Source organism: Phaethon aethereus (genome assembly GCF_964289735.1).
Source record: "Phaethon aethereus genome assembly, chromosome: 23".
Lineage (NCBI taxonomy): Eukaryota > Metazoa > Chordata > Aves > Phaethontiformes > Phaethontidae > Phaethon > Phaethon aethereus.
The window spans coordinates 6954751-6967250 of NC_138599.1; the positions used below are offsets into that span (position 1 = coordinate 6954751).

The 12500-nt window shown below is 52.6% G+C and overlaps 1 protein-coding gene across 1 annotated transcript in view; it reads left to right on the plus strand.

Moving 5' to 3' along the window:
- Nucleotides 1-9045: 9045 nt before the first annotated feature.
- KIRREL3 (kirre like nephrin family adhesion molecule 3) overlaps nt 9046-12500 on the plus strand; it is a gene marked incomplete at its 5' end in the record, with an annotated part of 342172 nt that continues 338717 nt past the window's right edge. Inside the window, one exon of the mRNA XM_082010028.1 lies at nt 9046-9106. Within this exon, the coding sequence (XP_081866154.1) occupies nt 9046-9106 (61 nt within the window). The remainder of the gene's footprint in view (nt 9107-12500) is intronic.

The window sequence follows — 12500 nt, forward strand, 5'->3', positions numbered from 1 at the left end:
CTCCCTCTCCCCCTCCTCCTATTGCTTCCTCCCAGAAAGCTTCAAGCTCGGAGCACTTTAAAACTCAAGGGGATTCAATATGATGCAGGAGGTTTGGGTTTTTTTGTATATATATTTTTTTTCCTCCTCCTCCCTTATCTCCAACATCTTTCATACGAAGTGTCTCCAAGCACTTTGCTGGAGGAGATAAAGGTTGAGCAAAGCCCTTCGGCAGAGCCGGCCATCCCGGCGGTTCAGGAAAACGCCGTGAAGCAGAGAGCAAGCACGGACGGTGGCTGTTCAGAGCGTGGGCTCCCCGCGGCTCCCAAACCAGGGGGTACAGGGAAAGGAGCCCCCCTTCCCCTCAGCATCACCCAGCACCGTGTCCGGTCTCCCCAGACCTCAAGTCACCCACTTGCCTGGATCTCCTCGACCTCCTCCCTGCCTGCACCCATCAGGTCACACCGAGAACTAGGGCCAGAAGGGATGATTTGACGGTTCAGCATCCCACGTAGCGGGTCCCCAATCTATGGAGCACCCCAGCACCTCAGCGCTGCTCGTCCGCACGCTGCTGCTGCCGCGTTTCGACCGACCCAGGAGCTTCTGCTGGCAGGAGGTTGTGGATTTCGGTACTTTTATGTCAGCTCACTCTCATTGCTGTGAGCGATTCCTTTCAGCAACGCCAGGCACTGAATCACTGGTCTGTGATCCTGTAAAATTAACATGCCCTGCTATAAATAACCGCTCTCTAATGGGCTGTCACTCGATGGCTTTTGGAAAGGCTCAGCTCGTGTGAGCAAAAGTTTTAATGACTGTAATTGAAATTAGATGAAACCCATCAATGCTGGGCTTTCTGTGACCCATGCTAGGACAAAATCTATCACGCATCAGGGAAAAATTACCCCCCCCGGGACACGCCAGGCTCGACGAAGCCCGTCTAACTCTGTGAACACACTCTGGAAGTGCAGCCAGGGGCTGTTTTGGGCAAGCAGCTCGCTCAGCATGTTCCCCTTCCAGTTCCCCGTCGTGGGCGCGGCGGGGTGGGAACGTGGCGGAGGAGCCGGTGGGTCTGGGATGCGCCGATGCCCAAGGGGCGTGTTGCGGGATGCTGAGGGCCAGACCACGGACCCAAAAAGCTTGATATTTAAGAGGGAACACAAGTTACCGTGGCTGCAGGTAAAACGGAGGGTTCATTTTGCGTGTGGCCCCAGCAAACCGAGCAACAGCATCTTCCGCAAGGTGTTGGCCCTCACCCAGCCTCCGAGGGGTGCGTTTCGGCAGGAGGGCGGCGGGGAAGCGATGCGTTTGGCACGCAGCGTGGCGTTCTCTTGCGGCGTTTCTTCTCCTCCCGTGCAGACCCCAAAGGCACCCCGGGCTCCTCGGGGCTGCAAACCCCTCCGCGCGTCCGCCCCCAGCCCACGTCGCACCCCCGGGAGCCACCGCCGGCCCCCGGGGGTGGGATAACGAGGCCCCCCGTGTACTTCACGTGCTCCTTGCACGTAACAAAACATCCCCTCTCCCGGGACACCGGGGTGGCACGGGGCAAATTAGGAGATGCCAAAGTGCCCCAGAAGTGCCGCTTCGCCCTCGCCGCTCGCGTCTCGTGGGGTGTGCGAGGATGCTGCTAATGAGATGGCCGAGCGGGGGGGGATTGCCGTGGGCTTTGGGTTTGTTCCTAGGGGCCGGAGAAGAGGAAGAGACAAGAAAATTGACTTTTTTTTTCTTTTTTCTTTTTTTTTTTTTTTGTCCTAATAGGCCCCAGGAATTTACAGGCACGCAGAGACACACAGGGCGATGCTTTCCTTTCATTACCCGGGGAAGGAGGCTGAAGGCACGGCAGGGAGGCGAAGGGGGAGATCCTCGGGGCGGGATTTGAGTGATTGCTGCAGGATTTTTGCAGCAAAAGGACCTGGAAAAACCTTAACTAGATTGCTCGGCAAGGCCCCCGTTGTCTTCTTGGGGAAACTGAGGCACGGGACGTTTCGGCGCATAGCCCTACCGCCCAAAAGCACCGGCGGAGGTGACTCTTTGGGGGAGCAGAGCTTTGCAGCCTGGCCCCAAAAGCTTGATATTTAAGAGGAAATACAAGTGATAGAGGCTCCAAGTAAAATAAAGGGTTCGTTTTGCAACCGGAGCAAGAGCACTTCCTGCAAGGTGTTTGCAGCAGCGAACTGCGCATCGAAACGGCCATTTCATCCAGGCAAAGGGCAAGACGGCGACGAAGAGGCTCAGCCATCAGCTTCAGCCCAGGCGTTTGATCCTCTTCTCCACAGTCGCCTTCAGTTTATTCACTGTTTACAAATCTTTCCAGCTTGCGGGAATGAAATTAAGATTTTTGTGTATTTACTAAATGAGGAGATGGATGATTTGGGGTTTTGGGGTTTTTTTTCCCCTATGAAACCTTTTCTGGCAAGCAATATACTTTTTATGACAACGATTTTTACTCCAGCTGGGCAGTCTGAACTGTTTTTAAACTTGCTGTTAATGTTTTTCACTTAAAAGCTTAGATGTTAAAGTGGGGGCGAAATGTTTCCAAAAGTCACAAGGAAACACAAAATGTCACAATAGAAAAAAAAAAAGTAGCTCAGGGCTATCGGAGTCAACTGGTTGGTTGGTCTGCAAGAAAATTTCATTTGAATTTAGCAGTTGTGGAAGAATTTTAAAAGGATTGGTTAACATTCCCCACCAGAGACAATGTTTTTATTTCAAAATTGCCAGCAAATCCAAAAAATTTCATTTTCCTCTCTCTCTATTTGTAAGTGAATATTCACTGGGATATTTGATAGCTGCAATTTACTCTTCAAGCTGTGTAATTAGCCACCTCAATCAAATAGCATCATTTCTATCTTTGCTCGAAGAATAAACTATTCTACTGCAAAACAAACGCCTTTTCCTCGACTTGAGCAAATCCCAGGGACAGGCTGAAATTTCGCAGCCAACTTTTGCTTTCAGCTGATGCTCACGCTCGTCACGCGTTTTGAAAGCTTTCAGGGAAAAAAAAAGAAAGAAGAGATGGGGCTGAATATTGACTCACAGCTCTTGCTCATCCCCTTGTCACAGCAACCAGCTCGGAGAGGTGGGAGGAAGGATTTGACTGTATGTTGGTGCCTGTTTTTTGCCCCTGTGCTGCAGATTTTGGGGGTTCATGGCATGGGAGAAGGAGAGGGAGCTGCTGGTTTACCCAGAGGTTTTCCTTTTCACACCTGAAAGCACCAAAAGCAGCGCAGAACAATAATTTTTTTTCAGTAATTTTTTTTTCTCTTTCTTTCCCTTATTTCCAACGAAGAATAATTTCCCAAAAAGGTCAGGAACCGGAAATCTCCAGCGTCCCATTTACCTCCCCATCACTGGGCTTGGAATTGTCTTTTACACCTGCGTGTAAAACTCTGCTCAGCCCGATTTCTCCACTCGTCTCATCTTAAATTTTAGGATGTAGCTAGACTCGGGTATAGGCGCTGTAAGCTGGGCACATTATTTACCAGTAGTGCTTATCTGAAGCCAGTCTCAGGAGATTCACCGGGTGCCTGGGAGCTGCGAGCTGGAGTTACAGCCTCCGCGCAGTAAAACAGAGGGAAGGAAAAAGAGGGAAATTGCCTTATAAAAACCACAAGGACTTTCAGCTGGCTTCTTTTTGCTGGAGCTCTTAAATTCAAGGCTGGCTTTTGAGCCTGCTCAGTCCTTGTCTTGCTCCTGGCAGACTTGAGAGACAGAACTTCTCTTCCCTATTCTTTTTAGCATAACAATCTCTTGTTAACATAATAAGATTAATTCTCGTGCTGCAATCAGGAAGCCACACTTTCTCCAAGCCCTAAATATTATCTTTCCCTTGCCATATTTATAAGGTGGTGGTTTGGTGGGTTTTTTTTTTTCCCCTTTGCATTGAAAAAAAAATGGAAATCTTGTAATCTTGAGATAAATATAATGGTGTGGAAGCTTCCCATTCTCCTCCGATCTGATTGCGGTGGCAGCAAAGGGACACAGGCCTAATTAAAGTGCCAATCAAGCGAAAACGGCATTAATTGTTTTTATACAAATGCTCCACTTAACCCTTCGCAGCTCATTCATTTTTGGAGGATTTTATACGTGCACTGTGTTGTTTTTTTTTTTCTCTAGGAAAAAAAAGCCCAAGCCAGGTTTCGTAAAGAGCTCGTGGGATGAAAAATCACAAAAAAAGGATATTAAAAGCCACATAACTGGTGAAGAGGACAGGGTCTGCCTGCGTCCAGCAGTCGCATCACAGTTTCCTTTGCCTTTTTCCACAGCCAGCTCCGCTCTCGCAGACCGCGGGAGGAGCTCTAGAGCTCCCTCCTTTCCTCCAAGGTCCCTCTTGAGGTGGAAAGTTTTATGGGACCTGGAAAAAGTCAGGATCGGATGGTAGTTCTTAGCAAGCACTGACCCAGTCCAGCGTTTGTCGTGTTCAGTTAACACCCTAAGTCAGAGGTTTAATAGTTTTTCAGTGGATTGAGACAAACTGCCCAGCTCTGAATACCCCTGAGCCCCTAAGGGCGAGCGATGGAGCCTGGAATCTGGCCCCAATTCTCCTGGAACACACCCCAGCTCAACAGAGGGTCGATTCCCCAGGACATCTGGGCAGTGACACAGGAGCTGGGAGTGTTACAAGAACAGGTCTGCTTGCAGGTCCACTGGTGCTCCCTGCATCCGTTCGGATGGAGGAGCACCCGCGTGGTGGCCATCACCTCTTCACCCTGGGAAACACCCCGCGGAGCTTCACCCCAGGGCTTGGAAGCCATCCTTCTTCACTCGCAGCTTCTCCGCAGTGCCCCACGAGTCCCCGGCGCCCAGCGACGGGCTGAGGTGCCTCCAGCTCATCCGCGCACGAGATCTGCCGTAAGAGCAGACACGCAGCTGAACGCAACGCACGGCGTTAAAATAACTCAGTGCTGGTCCCTCAGAATAGGGGATGCCCGGTTGGCATAGAAAGCCAAGCTATCCCCCCCCCCCCGAAACCAAAATGTCTTCAAAGCTCCTTTGTTTTTCATTTTTAACCCTCGAAGCCTCAGTGCCTTTCCCCCCCGCCCCATTCCCAGGCCCTGCCTATCTCTGCCCATGTTGTTCCCGGACCTGCTGTACAAGAGCTTTATCAAGTGCCACATGCCGAGGTTTTTTTGGCAGCTGTCCATAGCGCCGGGAGAAAAAGAAGGAGAAAAGGAGAAAAAAGAGCTGAGGCATTCCTGTTGCCAAAGGAAAAGGTCTCCCTGCGCGTTCCTGCAAGAAGCATCTCGGGAAGGTGGCGACCGCCTGGGAGAGATCAGCCTCCTGCCCCGATGCCCTGGTGGGAAAAACAGAGCCCCAAAGGTCTCCCCAAAATCTCAGAGGCACCTCAACCAGCTTCATCGCATCCTGCTATCTCCAAGGATGCCCCATGGCATCTCCACGACACCTCTCAGCCCCGAACCGGTGGCGAGGTCCCCCGGTGTGTGACAAGGGCTGTGCACCACTCCTGTTATTTGGAGGAACGGCTGCTCCCCTCCTCCATCCCAGCATCCGAAAAATTTTGCTTTCCAGTTAGGAGACAGCTCATGCTTTGAAGAATTTGTCTGGCAAATAGGCAAGAAAGGTGGAGCCGCACCTCGCGGAGGGGGAAACTGAGGCACAGCGGGCTGGGTTTCCCTAGGGCCGCGGGGAAGGCTCTGCAGCAAGAGCAAGCTTCCGAGTCCCAGGTCAGTGATTTTACAGCAGGACTCTGCACAGCTTCCACCTGGCGTGTGCATTTTTAAATGACAAGGAAAAGATTTTATAAAGCGGGGAAACGTGTGATTATTTTCCTTTCTCTTCCAGGTGCTTGGCTTAGCTTTGTATACAGAAGAATGAGCTGCTTGTCGTCCTGCTGTTTAAAACTCAATTTTCTGTCAATATTGCTTCATTTTTATCAAGTTCCTTACACGTTTTCTATTATTCTCTTCCCCCCCCCCAATTTTGCTGCAGCATTTCAGAACATTTTGGTTCCTGCACTTCTCGGTAAATAGCCTGGAAGTGAAAGAGTCAAAGGCACAGGGAAAGTATTCGCTTTCATTGTTGTGATGTTTCGCATCTGTTGCACTTGTCAATGTGGAATACCAAAAAAAAAAGGGAAAAAAGTGGAAAAAAAAAAAAAAAAGATGCCTGGTTTATGCCCCTTGACATTCAGAAGGAAGGGGGAGGTTTCTCATCTGGTCTTCCCAGCTTCTAGCATTGCTCTTTGCTATTAGATGTTGCACGGGGCAGGCGTGCAACCCCCAAAATACACGGGGAGATGCAGTTGTCCCCCAAAATCAAGGTCTGAAAGCAGCATGGGTCCAGTCCACATCGGCTTAACGTTCCTCCCCAAAGGTCATTGCACCCAGCTCCGTGATTTTCTCAGCTTTTCAATTGGAATGATTAATTTCCTCCAGAAAGCACGGTGGATTTAAATGAGATACCCGAGAAGAGCATTTAATAATCACTTTGCACTTGATTTTGTCTGCTGTAATAATGCAGTCGTGCAGGTAAAGGAAAGATAGTCTTGCAGGATGATGCTCAGAGCTGCAGCCCTCTTTCAGCTCCAGCAAGCCAAAATTATGCCAGAAACATGATTTTTTTTACATGCACGGTACAACTGCCTAGTCCTCTAAATCAAATTTGACTACCAATGTAGTCGAAACCGCAGAGGTAATCAGTTAATAAAACTTTGCACTTACATGCTACTTTCATTCAAGGATTTAAAGCCCTTTGCAAAGGTCAGTATTGCAATGATGAGAATTTTCCGGCTGAAATGTTTTCACTGGGAAGGAGAGAAAAGAATGAAAAATATTCTCTTTTCCTGGAAGTTAGAGAATTGTGCTGTTTTTAATGCAGGCAAGAAATAATATTCTTTGTGGGAAAAAAAAAAGGAAAATAAGAAATTGCCATGAAAATGTTAATAGTGTTTTGAAGCTTCACAGAAAAGTCTTGCTTGTGTAGCAGCCTTAATATACATTAGTACCCTTAGTCTGCAAGCAAATAACATTTTGCAGAATAAACCAAAACACAATGGGGAAAGTCTCCGAATTATTTAGAAATCTAATTCCCACCGAAATCAGGCACTGAGCATTTTATTCGACATGCATTTAAATCAGTGCTGCTGCTGCCAGAAAAAATCCCACCACCTGTAGCCTCTCCCCAGCCCTGCCTCACGGGGTAGCCATGGGAATAACTTTGTGGCCACTGCCAAAATCCCTCCAAGGGTCGGAGCTGAAGCGACTTGCCCGAGGCAAGCCAGTGGCAGAGGGAAAATACAGTCCGGGAGCATCACTGTCCCATATAGCACCCGTGGGAAAACACAGGAATATGATCACTGCACGCGAACTTCCCCACTCCGGCATCTTTCCCTCCCAAACCAGACGGCAGGTGGGAAAGCAGGTGGGGTTGGGAAAACCAGCACGCACACCCAAAATCAAATAAGCTTTATTCCCTGAGGGATGCGTGCCAAAAATAAAAAATAATAAATAAATAAATAAGCAAGCTCTTCATTTCCAGCATGGCCAACCCTCCGCAGAGCGCGAAGCACGCGTGCACCGGGCGGAAACGCGCGTGTTTTGAGCGGTAAATCCCAGCTCACTGCCGCTTCCTAAAGCCAGGTTTAACCCGCCTGGCACCGGTTTAGCTCGCTCGCGTGGCGAGTTAGCCCCGCTTCGCTAAGCCGGCGCGGGGAAGCCGCGAAGCCGAGCTCCCAGCAAGGCCAGCTTGCGGAAGCGCCCGGCGCGGCCCGCTGCAAGTTCACCTTTCAGCACAGCGCGGAGTAATTAGTCCACAGCTGTAATTAACTTTCTAATGCCGGGTTTTATAAAGGCGCTCAGCAGCAGCCCCCCCTTCCCTCCCCATACGCCCCTTTGGACTCGGAGGCGAGGGGCTCCTTGGCCGCAGCGGCCGCGCAACGCGTGGCGGCGAGGAACGCTTTGATTTCTTCGGTTTTGGGGATTGCTGCGCTGTCCCCCGAGCCTCGCGGGGCAAAAAGAGAATTAAAACGGGGGGGGCGGGGGGGGGGGAAGCAACCCGGAAAGGTGAAAAACGGTAATTCGAGGAAGGAAAAGGCCCCTTTTTGCCGCCCTCGCCCCCTGCGGCCTTGCTCTGCGCCGGTCGCACGGCGGGATGCATCAGCCTTGCAAAATCGCGCGCGCGCCCCCGCCCAAGGCGCGCGGCGGGCGCTCGCGGGCGCCGCTGGGCGGGAAGCGCTCGCGCAGGGGCCGCTCGCTCACCGCCTCCCGCCCCCCCCCCCCAAACCCCCTTTATTTCGTGGTTTTTTTTTTTTTTTCTTTTAAAATCTTGCGGCTTTTCCTTTTCCCAGCCCCGGGGGGCCGTTTGGTTTATTTTTTTTGGAGGTGGGAGGACCCGCTGCCCCCCCCCCCCCCCCCCCGGCCCTGTGCCAGGCCGCCGGCTGTGAGGAACTTATCACTGGGGGGGGGGGGGGGGAGTGTGCGTTATTTTTTGCCTCCCTCCTTACGGACTGGACCTCGGGGTGAGGCTCTGGCTATTCCCCCCCCCCCCCCCCCAACCCTGTGTGCAGCCCCTAAAATCCTGGAGCGCTGCGGGAGAGCACAGGCAGGTGAGGGCAGTGCCGGGGGGGTGGCATGGCGGCCGGGCAGGTGAGAGTAGTGTCGGGGGGGGGGGCGGCATGGCGGACAGGCAGCAAGGCCCCCCCCCAATGTAAAGAAACCATGCAACTCCTTCGCTGCTGCTTTATTTGCCCCGTTGGGGCCGGGAGCAGCACGGGGGGGGTCATCCCTTCCTCCCCCTAGGAGCGATGCCCACCCCCGCGCCCCCAGCAAGCGTTTTGGGGGTTGCACAAATGGTCACCCCCCCATCCCATCCCGGGCTGGCAGAGCTGCGCGCAAGTTACTCCCCCTTTCCACCATCATCTTCCTCTCTCCCTCCCCTTCCCCCCCTCCTCAAAAAGCCGGGCGAGGCGGGCTCCGCCAGTCAAGGCAGCGCTGCCGGGGGAGGAGCTGGGGGGGCGGCGGCGATGGAGCCGGGCGAGGGAAGCCGGCGGGCGGCGGCGGCGGCGGCGGCCTGAAGCCCCCCTACCCCCGGTGTCGGAGCCCACCCTGAGGAATGAGAGCTTTCCAGGCAGACCTCCTTCTCCTCCTCCTCGGGTGCTTCCTCCTCAGCCACGGTAAGAGCCGGCGCCGCACTTAGTTTCCGAGCGGGGCGGACGGGGGTGGGGGATGTCCACGGGTCGGGGGGCCGTGGGAGGACTGCGTGTGCTTTTTGCTTCCTTGCACAAGGTGGGGGAAAGAGGGAGGATTGCAGAGTTTCTGTATGCATCTCTGGCGAGGCAGCTTGCCTTTTTTTTTTTAAAAAAAAAAAGGGGGAAAAATCTTTAGCATGCAAATGAGTTCTTTCTGCTTCATCTCCGTTAATTAGATCGTGTTTGTGTGTAAACATGGTTTTTGCTCAGCAACAGACCACCCTCCTCCATCGCCGCCTGGTCCTGTCGCCGGTGCTGGGGAGGCGATGGCCGGGGGATTTCGGTGGGGAGAAGCCTCCTGGGCTCGCAGCAGAGGCTGGCTCCAGCCTGGGGGGAAACCTGCGGTTGCAGAGCCGGGGTAGGGAGCGATTTTGCTCCTGGGGGTTGGGATGGTGGGGGGGGGGAAAGGAGTTGCTTTGAATACAGCCAGCCGAGGGGAGGTGGGGAGCCCCCGCGGTGGTTTTGGGGGGGTGTCACAGCCGGCTCCCACCTCCCCGACAGCACGGGACCGCGGCAGGAGCTAATGAATCTGGAGGAATTTGCCCTACTAACTTTGCTACAGCCTTGTAGCAAATAAATAATAAAGAAGGATTTGGGGCGTCGGGGGTGGGGTGCGTTTGGGGAAGCTGTATTTGACATGCTGTTGTCTGCCTGGTCCCTGGACTATCTGTCACCTGTGGAGGACGCTGAGCTACAGCCAGACCCCAGCTTCGCCTCTCTGCCGCTCATCCCCGGTGTCACATACCATCTGTGTCACGCCGCCGTGGTCCCGAAGCAAGCTTTTGTGAGGGTAGGGCTTGGGGTTGCTTCACAAAGACAAAAAAAAAGTGTGTGGGGGGAAGAAAAACCCCCAAACCCACGCAGCTAGTCCATCTGTTGATTAAATGAAGGATAAAACTTTTGGAGAGAGTAGTGCTTCTCAACGGGCAGCTGGTTTTTTGCTCAGCCTGATTATTGCTGAACATCCCCCACCATACGCTGCGTTTCCCCTATTCCCTGAGCAGGGACACCGTGTTTAGAGGTGGCTGCACTTCTGGTTGTCCTTACCTCTTCTTTTCCTGGGCTCCCATGTGATGTGGGGCTCCCACGCTGCCTTCCCTTCCCCTTTTCTTTTTTGCCCCCTCTCTCTGCTTGTACTAATATTCCTTCAGGGAGAAAGCTGTGTTTGCATTCGCCTTTGCTTCTGCACAAAAGAAACCCACTGTGTCTTCCGTGTAGGTTTCTGGCTGAACAAATTTGAACTCTCCCTGGTACAGCAGGGCAGCAGCAGGGCCGGGGATATCGGCAGTTTGGAAGCTGCTCCTGGCCTTCTCGCTTCTCTTCCCCGCTCTCATGAATCTCAACTCCCTGCAGGTCAAATGGTAATTTGCTAGTGGAGCTGGATAAGTTTGTGTCTGGGATCCAGCAGGGATTTGCTGCTTTTTTTTTTTTTTCCCTCTCTGCTCTCCTCCCTTTTGCAGCCATTATTTTTAATAAGGGCTAATACACTTTTTAATAGCGCTTGTGTTCGAAAGCTGCCGTGGCTCCTCGGCTCTGCTGTGCGTAGCCTGAGCTCGGTTGATTTGTCTCCCCTGTCTGTACCGTCAGGAGTGTGCATCTGGTACCTTGCTTATTCATGCCGGGTTACGAGGCAGAGAGTGAGTGTCTTGCAGAGCATTTTCAGCTCTTTTTCTCCTGTAGGAAGAAGCAAATGCATTTCTGTGGAGTTGCTGCTCGCATGGTGTGAGAAAGGAGCTGTCGGCAGTATCGTGGCTTTCCCCTTTGGGGTGAAACCATGCAAAAGATTCCTAATAGGATTTCATGCAAAGGATTCCTTAAACCACCTGGTACTCTGGGGGGAGGAAACGCTTGGATGTAGGAACTGAAGCTTATTTTCCAGCATACGTTGTGTTTGCCTCTCCTCAAGCAGCTGCTGTGGTTGTCCTGGTGTGTCTAGGTACGGTGATGTTTGCTTTCCATGGGCAGAGGTACTCCTAACGACTGGTGGGCCGTGGGGAGGGGGTGCTATGTATGCACCCAGCGAGCAGTCATGCCTCACTGTGGAAGGAGTGGTGGGCCAAAACTCACTTGAAGGAACAATTAAAATCACTTGACCCTGCCAGTCAGGAGTTTCAGTGCCCCCTTTTTGTGGGCAAGGAGCAGGCAGGGCTGCATTTGCTTGCCTGCAATGCCGAAGCAGCTTGAAGGGATTTGCCATGATAAGGCAGGCAGGACTTCAGTTCCCCTGAGCCAAGGGCAGCAGGGATGGGAGGATCACCTCTGCTGAAAACCTTGCTTGGGGTCAGCAATCTGGACACTAGTTTGTAAAACAAACAAACAAAAAAACCTCCCTTATAACAAAGCCTCACTGAAAAGGCATTTTCCATCCCTGCATCTGTACACCTGTGCCCTTGGGTTTGTGCTTCATGGGCCCCGTGGCATGCCTGCATCCTGCTGTTTCTGCAGGCTGAAACTTGGGCTTCCCAGCTGAGCTTGCAGGAGGAAGGTGCTTGTTGCTCCCTGTCTGGGTCCATGCTGCACCTGGGTGCACGCAGGCTCAGGAGGAGGATGTCTTGCACAGCTGACTTCGAGGTCCTCTAGGAAGAACAGATTGCCTTCCCTTGAGCATCCTCTGTCTTTCACCCTTGCAAATGGTCTGAAAGAGGCTCTGCTTTCTCTTTCTGGAAGTCAGTAGGTCCGTGTTGCTTATACAGGGCTGCTTTTCCCCTGGTGTTGCTTGCTCTTCCACCCGCCTCCCCTGAAAGCCGTCGGGACCACAGCTTTGGTGGAAGGTGAGATAGTCGCAGCAGGATTTGCCTCCTGCAGAGACTAGCTGTGGGGTGCCCCTTGGTGGGAAGAAATTGATGCTGCCATGAAAGTAGCCGCCTTTGCTTCTGCGTGGTGAATAGCTTACCTCTCCCTCCTCTGCTCCAGTGTCAGCCAAACTGGGGGAGGCTGGAAGCAACTGGCGAAAGTGCCTCGGCTGTGGGAAGGGGCACCTCTGAAGATGGACCTGCAACCCCCTCCTCCTATCACTGGCTTGTACTGTAACAACCTAGATGAATTTGGCAGGATCTGAAATTTACCTTGTACGGGAAGATTTCTGCTGCCTGTCTGGGGCTCTCTTTCCAAAGGCATGTTTGCTTTCCCTCAGGGTGATGAATACCAAGTTCTCCAGGTGTTGCAGGGTGTATTTTTCTCCTTCACAGCTCGCTTGGTTCCTCCCTGGAAGCAAATGCTTTGCAATCTTCTGTCAGAGGGGCCCGTTATTAGCAGCAGTGCCTCAACTTCCCAGTGGCTTGTCATGAGCCCCAGGCTGGAGAAGGATTTTAGCATCTTG